Source organism: Montipora capricornis, chromosome 7, assembly GCF_036669925.1.
Source record: "Montipora capricornis isolate CH-2021 chromosome 7, ASM3666992v2, whole genome shotgun sequence".
Classification (NCBI taxonomy): Eukaryota; Metazoa; Cnidaria; class Anthozoa; order Scleractinia; family Acroporidae; genus Montipora; species Montipora capricornis.
Window position 1 is genome coordinate 24403040 of NC_090889.1, and position 13021 is coordinate 24416060.

Below are 13021 nucleotides of genomic sequence, written 5' to 3' on the forward strand. Positions count from 1 at the left end.
GGTCGATAAGAACCGTTTGGTTATCACACCAACCACCTTCGATCTTCCTCTGGAAAGAGAGCTAAAGAGGAAGGGCTCCTTCCTTTTTTCCGACCTTTCTACGGAAGAACGAAGCTACTCTTTGCAAACGTTTTTGAAAACGTTGGCCGTCTAGCTCTGACCAGGGTGGAAAATGGTCAGAGTTTTCCTCTGTCCTTGTGTGAGCCCATTTTCCATTAGTAGGGCTAACGCCCGCATGGTTCATACGGTGTAGAAACCTAGCACTTCACTTTACACTCTAATCAGTTAAGTCTGTACATTTTCAGTTGTTGTATGACAACACAATCATTATAACAATTGTTCGACTATAGCACATCATATCAAATCAAATAAAACCCTTCTTTCTGAGACATATTCGTGCATGGACCTGAATCTGCACAGTGAAATACTTTACCTTTGCAACAACTCCTGTTCAAAACGAACAAACCTAGTAGATACAAATAAAAAGCTTTCTTTCGCGCCATTTTAGCGTCTGTGGATAACACATCGCATTTCGCGGGAAAAAACAAATGTCACAAAGGGCTTCTAGCACGCGCAAGTTTTATTGCATGCGCAGTGTATTGAGAAAAGCGTGCAGTCAGTAAGGTAAATTCTCGCGCGCACGCAGTTGGAAGTTCTACTTGACTTCAAACTGGTTTCCCTTCCCACCCACCTTGTTTTCTCGATCCATGCTGTAAGTTTTCCCCGTTGATTTATGGCCCACGCACTTCCCGCTTTGCTTAATTTGAAAGATTATTGGCGACGCTCAACCTTTGTGCGTGGAGTCTCGGAAATCTCGGAGTGCATCGTCATGGTACGACGCTCTCGCAAAGCGTCCACAGGTACCGCTACCGGTTTCGATTTTAAACCTTGTTCCCTTTGAAGCATTTGGTCTGCTGCGCATGCTCATTTTGCAGACCTCTAATGCTTACCTTACGGAAGACGCAACAGCCGTATCTCGAGACACACCGCGCGCGGTACCATCGTTAGACTGCAGTCTCTCTTTTGCTCGAAAATGCGGGGGGCGAAGCCACGAGCTGCGAGTAGCGCGGGCGTAGCGAGACTTCCTTCCTTGCATATCACGTTCTCTCGGCGGATTTTCGAGAAAAAGAGACTGCTCGCAGTCTATAACATCGTGTCCCAAGGCAAAACCAGGGACATCAGAAGGTTTGATCGCACAGCTGGTAATCAAGAAAATAATCCTAATGTCAAAGTTTTTAAAGTGGATGTGATTGCCTTAGTTTTGTAGTCTTATCTTGTGTTAAGCTCACAGTGCCAAGTATTCTACATAAAAACACTTCAACCAACGAAAACCAACACCACCTGTAATTGGTGAAAACTGAAAAAAACTGAAAAAACTTTATTTAAACACGTGACATTGATGAGCCTAAAAAGGCTCTAAACTTTTTCCAACTACTCCGATTTGTCAGAGTAATAATTATTTTGATTCGTTGACAGACACATTTGAATCGATTTCTGATTAAAAGTTTTGAATGTGCACAGTGAAAACATATGAAATTCTGGCCACGTTACACAGCTGTTATAATAAGTAAATAAGCAACATTTTCATCATTTCGTGCGCTAAATCTAATCAGAGAAAACTTACATTATTGGTGCGGTATAAAGGGCATCACACACACCTCTTTACCTCCCATCAACAAGTCATGTTTTTTCAGATCTTAATACATTATGCACGGAGTGAGGTGCACTTTCAGAATTACAGAGCGAGTGACAATACATAAGCACAGATTTGGAGTAGTCCAGTAGAAGGACCAAGGATGGCACAGTCGGTTAGTGCGCGGCCTTGGTGCAAGAGGTCCTGAATTTAATTCCCGGATCTCGCATCCTTGTTTCGACTTCTTTCCTTTCCGTGTAGCTAAGTAGCTTTAAATACTCGTAAAACGGAGCACTGATGGAGAGGGGGGAGTAAAATGAGCGCACCGTCGACCTCAGGTTTGTCAGTTGAATTACTGTTACGAGTTATCGACGTTAAATATGGTTACTTTAATTTACTTTAAACAATGTCGTTGATTATAGCAAGATATGTAACCTTTGAAACTTTACCAAATCGTTTGGGGGACCGTCCTTTTTCACTACGTGCATGCTGGTAAATCAATCAGATCAGATCGGACTAGAGAGAGAAAACCTTTGGTAGTGACACGATTAAACCCCATTAAAAACAAGACTAGTTATTGCATTTCCAAGAGCATTTTGACATTCCTAGGCATTCATCCTTTCATACTGGTAGCATTTCTTTCAAGACTGACGATAAATCTAATAACAGTTAATTTACTTCTGCTCAAAGGGATTTCCTCATCTTTTCACCTATGGTGTGGCCAAATAGTTAGGGAGCCACACTGGCAATTTGGAGTTCCTGGATTCTAGGACTGCTCTTAGCACAACTGGGTTTCTCCCAGTTTAACTCTGCCTCTCATCATTTGGGATTCCTTGAGAACATTACTATTGGTATTATTATTAGTATGTAGTAGTATTGATACAATTAAAATTACAGGATTACCACTGAGCAGAGTTAATATTACTTTCAATAAATCCTGTCACCTCTAAACTTGCCACCACTGATGAGTAAACTTGTCTGGCATTACTATTAGACAAAGTAAAATCTAAAAAATGTATTGTTACCCTTAGGAGGGAATGGGAGCTAGATGTTGTTAAATAAAGTTATTATTAAAGGAGTCCATAAAATATTATAACATTATTATCAGTGAATTTGTGTGTTAGCTGATTTGTTTCTGAATTGGAGATTTCATTATGTTCGTCCAGGCCTCTTGAGGCCATATTCTGTGTAAACTTGCCCAATGACAGCTCCACCAAGGGCAACGCAAGACATAATGCTTCCATAAAGCACGGAAAAATGTGCATTTTTTGTAAACCAGTTTGAATAAAATCCAAGGCTGAGAGTGATACAAGCAACAAGAAAAACCAACGAGCCAGACACGCCATGCAGCTGCTTGAGTTGTCGTGGTTTTAATTTGTTTACTAACGGAAGCTTGGAGTACAAAACCCCGATGCCTTGTAAAGATTGTAAACATATAAGTACAACAGTGCTGAAGCCCATAATTCCATGCCAGCTTTTAAAATGTGGTTTGCTATTCAAATTCTTGTTGTAGTAAATGACAGCAAATCCCAAAAGTGCAGCCACTAAGGCTAATGTTTGCAGAATCCAGTGGAATTTGACTTTGGTTGCTCGTGGGGCTGACAAGATGACTGAACTTTGCGGTGAAAATATCAGAATTGCCTCAGTCATCAGGAAACCAAACTGAAGATCAACAGAAAAGAAAGCAGTTGTGAATAGCTGTTCTACAGAAATACTTACAGACAAGTCTTTGACTCTGTACCTCGCACATCTGTTAACCCGAAAGGGAGTCTAACCTTGCTGAAAATAATTATTAATTTTGCTCTGAAGATCTTCAGAAGGTCTTTAACCCATCGACCCTTGGGAATGAGGCTACATGTACGTTATGTTATCGCCATTAACCCTTTGACTAATGGGAGATAGAGTTAAAGGGACCATGTCACGCAAAATGATCAAATTTCATGGAACTCAAAATGCCCAAAAAGTAGAATGAAACATTGCAATAACCACTTAAAACTGCTGAACAACATAAAAGAAATCCAGCAATAGGAAAGAGAAGCACCGATGGACAAAAATGGACAAGATTGAAACAGATTGCATTTAGGTAATCTTGAAAACAATCAGCCCGACGTTTTTCAAGTTTATGACAAATCGCCTGGATAAACGTCGTTTTTGCTCAGACTCATCTTGTGATGTAATGATAATTTTATCAGTAAAGGAATTCCGCATTATCATTTTTGAGTTTAAACTCGTGATTAACTAAAGATTTCCCCTAAACACCCCTAAAATAGCACAGATTTTACTCTAACACCACATGATTTTACTCGTCAACTGGGAGCATCCAAGAACGCCTGAGCGGAGAATGGGTTAAAGTAACCTCTAAAATCCTAACAACCAATAAATGTTTCACCAAAGAATTATGAAGATCTCAAAAAAAATGTCTTTTAAAACATCTTTAAGATTCCTTCAACTTATACCCTTCAATCTCTACAATTCTCACAAAATATTACTGGGAAATCTACATTTTTATAAATACTGGACACTTACACTAAGGACCATGAGTGTTGGATGCCAAGAAAAAAGACCTGTAAAAAGATTTCAAAAAGGAACTTAATTTTGTTACATACCATGCCCCAATGTATAAAGACACCAAGAATAACAAGAATTATTATTATCATTAACCCATTCACCCCTATACCAGCCTAAACCGGCCATACTTACACGTAGTATTTTACTCTGTCTAACGCCAGACGATTTTAATTGTCAATGGGGAACCCCCAGGAGTCAATGGGTTAATTAAACCCTTGGTAGACAAGATCAAAATCCAGTACAATACCTAAAGTCTGCGACAAAATTCCTTGGAACAGTACACAAATATACAGATCTGAAGCTTTTGCGGCTCACTCTGTCCTCACAATGTTGTTTGCACGCAAGTTTCTCAGCCCATAAGGCAATACAACATTGTGGGGGGTACCCTGTGAGAAGAGTCTCTTTCGATCTTCCTAGATAAGTCGGGAAGAGGAAAGTAGACTACCAGCTGGCTCGACTTTCTTTGATTTGTCGCTCATCCAAAGAAATGGATGAGTCAGTCCAGTTTCAACTTGTCAAACCTGTGTTTAATTTTTAATTTGTGAGAATGATCAATCGCCACACGTCATCAATATATTTTAAATTTTCAACAGCATGACAATTTTTAACTGTCTAAATTCCCATGAGTATTTCCTCTGTATGTTGGTTACAGAAACTAGTTTGCCAGAATTGACTGACTGACTAGCTAAGGTGCCCACAGGCGGGATGCCACACGACTCCTCCAGACCTTCCTGTCCGCCATCAGTGTTGCCAGTTCGGCAGAGTTCTCAGCCGCTGTGTCCCTCCGTAGAGTGTCCACGAAATTGGTCTTTGGGCGGCTACAACCTCGCTGTCCATGCATAGGTTCCCAGTGTACAAGCTTGTGGGCACTCAACTCAGGGTGTCTTTGACAGTGTCCGGCTAGCTGAAGACGTCGCGCAGCGATCTTGTTACTGAGTGCTGGAAGCTTGCCATAGAGAGTTTCGTTTGTCATACGATGGCTCCAGTGAACATTTGTGGCTTTTCGCAGCATTCTGGTGTAGGTACCATTGAGTGACTTTTCATCAGCCTCAGTTAACGACCATGATTCACACCCGTAGAGAAGAATAGACTTGACTGTGGCTATGAAGAACTTCTTCTTTAACTCAGTTCTCATACTGGATGTGCATATCCAAGTCATGCCATTTAGCGCCTTCCAGGCAAGAGCCTTCCTGACAGCTATGTCTTTTGCAGAACTATCCACCCACGACCCCAAGTACTTGAAGTCGTCCATCCACTCAAGTTCGGTTCCCTCCAGAGTTTGGAGAGGCACGAGATCTTCAACATTGTAGGCTAAAGATTTGGTTTTGGGGCCACTTAGACCAAGGCCTACTTTCTTGCATTCTCTTTCTACATTGGTGAGTAGCTGCTAGGCTTCGTTGATTGCATCAGACAATAGGGCAATGTCATCCACGAAATCAAGGTAAGCTAATACTTCCTTAGGGTGACGTCTGGACTTTCTAGGAGTGAGTCAGTGAAACCAAGATCCTCTTCACAGCCAGTCATAATTTGCTTTCTTCATGGCGTAATAAGCACAATAATGAATAAGAAGGGCGCCAGAGTGTCACCCTGTAATACTCCTGCTGTTATTTCAAAGAGCTCAGTTTCACTGTCTGGAGATGTGACCTTGGCTCTGGTGTTTGTATAGTTACATTCTTTCTATGGCTCTCAGTAGATTTGACGGAATTCCATACGCTTTCAATATTCTCATCATCTTCTCTCTGTGTATTGAATCGAAGGCTTTTCGAAAATCGATAAACGTTATAACAGCAGACAAGTTGTTGGCTTTGACACCCTCTATGATATTACGTCTGAGAGTGATGATCTGTGCTACTGTTGTACACTTGGGTCGAAATCCATTCTGGTTATATCTCAATTTTCTCAATTGAGAATTGAGAATTTAGAAACCTATTAATTTTCTCAGTAAAAATTGAAATGGCAATTTAAAAACTTGAACTATCTTGAGTTTCAAGGGAAATGATTCCTTAGTTGCCGTTTGTTTGCCAGAGTTGTTCGAAAATATTCCCTACTGTTTTTTTTTGGTTTTGTGGTTTTGCAGATACTAGTCACGCGTGACTGACTCCCAAATACGTTTGAATTTTTAACGCATGCTCAACACCAAATGTTGAGCCAGCTGGCTGAGTCTACTTTCCTCTCCCGACTTATCTAGGGAAGAACGAAAGAGACTCTGCTCGCATGGCATGTGGGAGGGCAAAGTGTTTCAACAATTTTGTCTGAGGCTGTAGGTACATGCACCTTAGAAAAATGCCATCATTCAACATACTTCCCTTCAAAAACGGGCCATTTTTCACCATACAACTCAGAAAGATACCACAATACTAAATAATGACGACTGCCTTATAGCCTTAACTATGCTGGGGGTTATAAGATTGAATGGCCCCAATTTAAATTAAAAGTTTCTCATTGTGGATAAACTAAAGATCTTATACAGGAGGCTTCAGACGAATCAAACAAAATCTCTGAAAATTGTAAAACTCAGAGCAACATTTTCAATATTTTTTTGAAAGCACAATTCATTGACCATTTCTTCTATACACTAACCCACTAATTCGAACAGGAAGATTATTTGTCGAAACTTACTGGTTCCTGGTTGAGCAAGGCATATCACCACTAAAGGAAGTCCTACAGCAATGATATGTACCATACTGAACACAATGCTCCTTTTCACCTTTCGTGTTTTCTCCGCAATTTGAAGCGCAGCTGTGGATTTCCCCTCGATCAAATCTTCTTTCATGAGGGTTAGTGGTAACCAAGCTTTCTCAGAAAAATTCTAAAATCTGGAATCCGGAATCCGGAATCTGGAGTCCGGAAACGTAATCCAGGATCCAGAACACAGTAAAAGTCGAACGAAGGCTAAAATTACTACGCAAAGTAATAAACTCAACGATAGAGACCTTCGCTTTGTAAAGAACTCTTAAATTCGAAGATAAATAAAGTTGATAAAGTATCTCCAGTTTCTTTGTATGTATGTAGGTTTTTAAAAACAATAATATTTCGCCCGTTCGAAATTTGCAGTGGAGTGAAGCAAGGCTGCGTTTTGGCGCCTACCCTATTTGGTATTTTCTTTCCTCTGCAACACGCATTCCAGTTCTGTAGTGAGGGCGTCCTCCTCCACACACACTGGATAGTGACTTGAATGCTCGCGTAGGCAAGGCAGCCTCGTTTTTCGGAAAATTGCAGAAGCGTGTCTGGCTAAACCCAAAACTGCGTTTAAAGACCAACATCTGAGTCTACTCTGCATGTATGAGTTCTCAGCGCCCTGTTGTATGGGAGTGAGGCATGGCCTGCATACTCCATACATAAAGCTAGACTGAACATACTCCTCTTGGGATTACCTGGAAGGATAAGATCACCAACCAGGACGTGCATGAGAACTGCCAATTATCCAGTACCTCCTCTCAGAGCGTAATCTATGTTGGCTAGGCCATGTCCACCGCATGGGCCCCCGGAGCACCTTCCAAAAGACCTACTCTATGGACAGCTGGCTCAAGGCAAAAGATGGTCAGGGCGGCCGTTTCTTCGCTACAAAGAAGTCTGCAAAGGAGAAATGAAAGCAGCCAAAATCAGTGTAGACAACTGAAAGTCGTTGGCTGTCGACCGTATTAAGTGGAGGGTAGCTATCAAGACGGGCTGCAAACGGGCAGAGGAAGAGAGAATGAGGACCTTGGAGGAGAAGAGACAGAGGAAGAAAGCTTCCATTAACAACTGGTCGAACCCGATAACTCACGCCTGTTACACTGCCACAGGCCTTGCATGTCCAAAATCGGACTTCGCAGTCACGAACGAAAGTGCGTACGCCAATGATCCACTGCCTGTAAGGCAGAAGGAAGCCATATATATATGGGAAGCGAAGTCGTAATCCCACAGCACTTTTCACAGTATTTTCTCTTTAGAAACTGATCGAACGCATTTTAAAAAAGTATCAAGAAAGTCGTGACACAATCTTCTTTTTAATTTTGATTAATGAAAATTAATTTGATATGCCAGATAACTTCTTTTTACATGGCTTCCACGAAGATCTGCTTGCACAACTATTAAAGACAGGACCAGCCTCTTCTATTTAACCAGTGACAAGTGACAAGGGTTGTATTTACAATCGACCACCACAAAGAGATAACTTAAAGTATTTTGTGATCGTGAACAGTGAATTCCTGTGAAGGCGAAAGCGTTACCTGAGCTTTCAGCGGTTATCAGTGACACGCAGTGGTTGGTACTTTAAGTAGTGTTATTAAAGTGTATCATAATAGTATGTAATTATATCATGGATGTATTAAAGGCCCTAAATTGTTATATATAAAGGTATATACCAGTGAATTTCCATGTATACCCATATATATTCATGTATTCCCATGTATATCCATGTATACCCATGTATGTCCATGTATACCTATGTATATCCATGTATACCCATATATATTCATGTATACCCATGTATATCCATGTATACCCATGTATGTCCATCTATACTTATGTATATCCATGTATATCCATGTATGCCCATGTATACCCATATATATTCATGTATACCCATGTATACCCATGTATACCCATGTATGTCCATGTATACCTATGTATATCCATGTATACCCATATATATTCATGTATACCCATGTATATCCATGTATGCCCATGTATGTTCATGTATACCCATATATATTCATGTATACCCATGTATATCCATGTATGCCCATGTATGTTCATGTATACACATATATATTCATGTATACCCATGTATATCCATGTATGTCCATGTCTACCCATATATATTCCTGTATACCCGTGTATATCCATTTATACCCATATATATTCATGTATACCCATGTATATCCATGTATGTCCATGTCTACCCATATATATTCATGTATACCCATGTATATCCATGTATAACCATGTATTTCCATGTACACCCATAGATATTCATGTATACCCATGTATATCCATGCATACCCATATATATTCATGTATACCCATGTAAATCCATATATACCCATATATATTCATGTATACCCATGTATATCCATGTAAGCCCATGTATGTCCATGTATACCCATGTTTGTCCATGTATACCCATGTATATCCATGTATAACCATGTATTTCCATGTATACCCATATATATTCATGTATACCCATGTATGCCCATGTATACCCATGTATATCCATGTCTAACCATGTATATCCATGTATAACCATGTATGTCCATGTATATTCATGTATATCCATGTATAACCATGTATGTCCATGTATACCCATATATGTTCATGTATAACCATGTATGTCCATGTATATACATGTATATCCATGTATACCCGTGTACGTCCATGTATACCCATGTGTATCCATGTGTATCCATGTATGTCCATGTATACCCATGTATGGCCATGTATACCCATCTACATCCACGTACAACCATGTATAGCCATGTATATGCATGTGTATCCATGTATGCCCATGTATGTCCATGTATATCCATGTATATCCATGTATAACCATGTATGTCCATGTATACCCATGTATATCCATGTATAACCATGTATTTCCATGTATACCCATATATATTCATGTATACCCATGTATGCCCATGTATACCTATGTATGCCCATGTATACCCATGTATATCAATGTATAACCATGTATGTCCATGTATACCCATGTAAATCCATGTATAACCATGTATGTCCATGTATACCCATGTATGTCCATGTATACCCATGTATGTCCATGTATACCCATGTAAATCCATGTATAACCATGTATGTCCATGTATACCCATGTATGTCCATGTATACCCATGTATGTCCATGTATACCCATCTACATCCATGTACAACCATGTATAGCCATGTATATGCATGTGTATCCATGTATGCCCATGTATGTCCATGTATATCCATGTATATCCATCTATAACCATGTTTGTCCATGTATACCCATTTATATCCATGTATAACCATGTATTTCCATGTATACCCATATATATTCATGTATACCCATGTGTGCCCATGTATACCCATGTATGCCCATGTATACCCATGTATATCCATGTATAACCATGTATGTCCATGTATACCCATGTAAATCCATGTATAACCATGTATGTCCATGTATACCCATATAATGTATACCCATGTACGTCCATGTATAACCATGTGTATCCATGTATAACCATGTATGTCCATGTATACCCATGTATGTCCATGTATACCCATCTACATCCATGTACAACCATGTATAGCCATGTATATGCATGTGTATTCATGTATGCCCATGTATGTCCATGTATATCCATGTATATCCATGTATAACTATGTATGTCCATGTATACCCATGTACGTCCATGTATACCCATGTGTATCCATGTATAACCATGTATAGCCATGTATATCCATGTATATCCATGTATGCCCATGTATGTTCATGTATACCCATATATATCCATGTATAACCATGTATAGCTATGTATATCCATGTATACCCATGTATCTCTATGTGTACCCATGTAAATCTATGTATAACCTTGTATATCCATGTATACCCATGTATACATATGTTCAGCCATGTATATCCATGTATATCCATGTACAGGCATGTATACCCATGTATCGCTATGTATACCCATGTAAATCCATGTATAACCTTGTATATCCATGTATACCCATGTATATCCATGTATAACCATGCATATCCATGTATATCCATGTATATCCATGTATAGCCATGTATATTCATGTATACCCATGTATCTCTGTGTATACCCATGTAAATCCATGTATAACGTGGTATATCTATGTATACCCATGTATGTCCATGTATACCCATGTATATCCATGTATACCCATGTATGTCCATGTATACCCATGTATGTCCATGTATACCCATGTCTGTCCATGTATACCCATGTATATCCATGTATAACTATGTATAGTCATGTATATCCATGTACAGCAATGTATTTCCATTTTTATCCATGTGCAGCCATGTATATCCATGTATACCCATGTATATCCATGTATACCCATATATCTCTATGTATACCCATGTATATCCATGTATAACCGTGTATATCCATGTATCCCCATGTATACTCATGTATACCCATGTATACCCAAGTATACCCATGTATATCCATGGACAGCCATCTATTGCCATGTTTTTCCATGTATAGCCATGTATATCCCTGTAGAGCCATGTATATCCATGTAAAGCGATGCAGTTCCATGTATACCCATCTATATCAATGTATACCCATGTATGTCGATGTATACCCATGTGTACCCATGTATATTCATTTATACCCATGTATATCCATGTATTGTACAGTCATGTATTTCCATGTATATCCATGTACCGCAATGTATGCCCATGTATACCCATGTATATACATGTATACCCATGTATACCCATGTAGTATCATGTATATCTATGTATATCCTTGTATACCCATGTATATCCATGTATACCCATCTATATCCTTGTTCAGCCACGTATTTCCATGTACACCCATGTATATCCATGTATAACCATGTCTTTCCATGTATATCGATGTATACCCTTGTATATCCATGTTTTGCCATTTACATCCATGTATACCCATGTACAGCCATGTATCTCCATGTATACCCATGTTTATCTATGCATACCCTTGTATATCCATGTATACCCATGGATATCCATGTTTACCCATGTATATCCATGTACAGCAGTGTATAGCCGTGTGCAACAGTGTGTATCCATGTATAGCCATGTATTACATGGATATGTATTCATGTATAACCATGTACAACCATGTTTATCCATGTATAGCTGTGTAGTATCATATATGTCCATATATTTCCATTTAAAACCATGTATTTTCATGCTGTCCTTGTATATCTATTTATAACCATATATATCTATGTATAGCCTCTTATTATCATATATATCATATATATGCATGTACACCCAAGTACATCTATGTATAGACGTGTATTACCCTGCATATAACCATAATTTCCTTTCTACAGGGGCGACCATTTGGAATGCGCTGCTAGACCAGCTAAATCAATTGCCTTCTATAAATGGTTTAAGAAAGCAAATAAAATCTTCCACGTTTGCATCGGCAAAAACTGATTAAATTAAGAAATTTTTGTAAAAAGTATGTTAAGGTCATTGATTTTTAAACTTAGGTATCTTTGTATATTATACACGGCTTTTAGGTAGAACAGATTTTCTATGTAAAATACGTATGTAAATTTGGTGAAATTACCGCGTTTAACTAACGTTTTCCTATCCTATCTATCTATCTATCTATCTATCTATCTATCTATATCTGATATACTTAACCATGAGATCTTGATAAAGAAATTAGAATACTTTGGCTTTGATCACTCAGCAGTTGCCATTTTCCATTCGTATTTGTCAAATCGCAAGCAACAGTTTAGTGTGAATGGAACATCTTCTAAGCTCCTAGATATTTCGTGTGGCATACCACAAGGCTCAATATTACGACCCCTTTTATTTTTAATGTATATAAATATTTCTTCGGCGAAATGTGACGCGTGAGTATTTTTCCAAAATAAGCAATAAACATAAGCACAAAGTTAACAAGTAAATAAAAGTTTGAGAATGACTGTATTTTCTCCTGTAAACTTTATAGGGAGCTTCAAACTTTACCAACATTTGTCCAAGGACAACAACTAATAACGTCTTATTAAGCATGTCGAAAGCATTTATAATGTCGGAAACAGGATAATTGGTATTGATTAAGGTAATGTTTATGTAATGATAATGATATATCTGCCCGGA

General features: G+C 38.9%; 1 protein-coding gene across 1 annotated transcript; it reads right to left on the reverse strand.

Annotated features, from left to right (window-relative positions):
- Positions 1-1347: 1347 nt before the first annotated feature.
- Positions 1348-6994, reverse strand: LOC138056534 (transmembrane reductase CYB561D2-like). Its single transcript, XM_068902349.1, has 3 exons — positions 6821-6994; positions 4160-4197; positions 1348-3295 (listed from the first exon to the last, which is right to left on the reverse strand). The coding sequence occupies exons 1-3, from the start codon at positions 6972-6974 to the stop codon at positions 2786-2788; spliced, it is 702 nt and encodes a 233-aa protein (XP_068758450.1). The 5' UTR covers positions 6975-6994; the 3' UTR covers positions 1348-2785.
- Positions 6995-13021: the final 6027 nt, after the last annotated feature.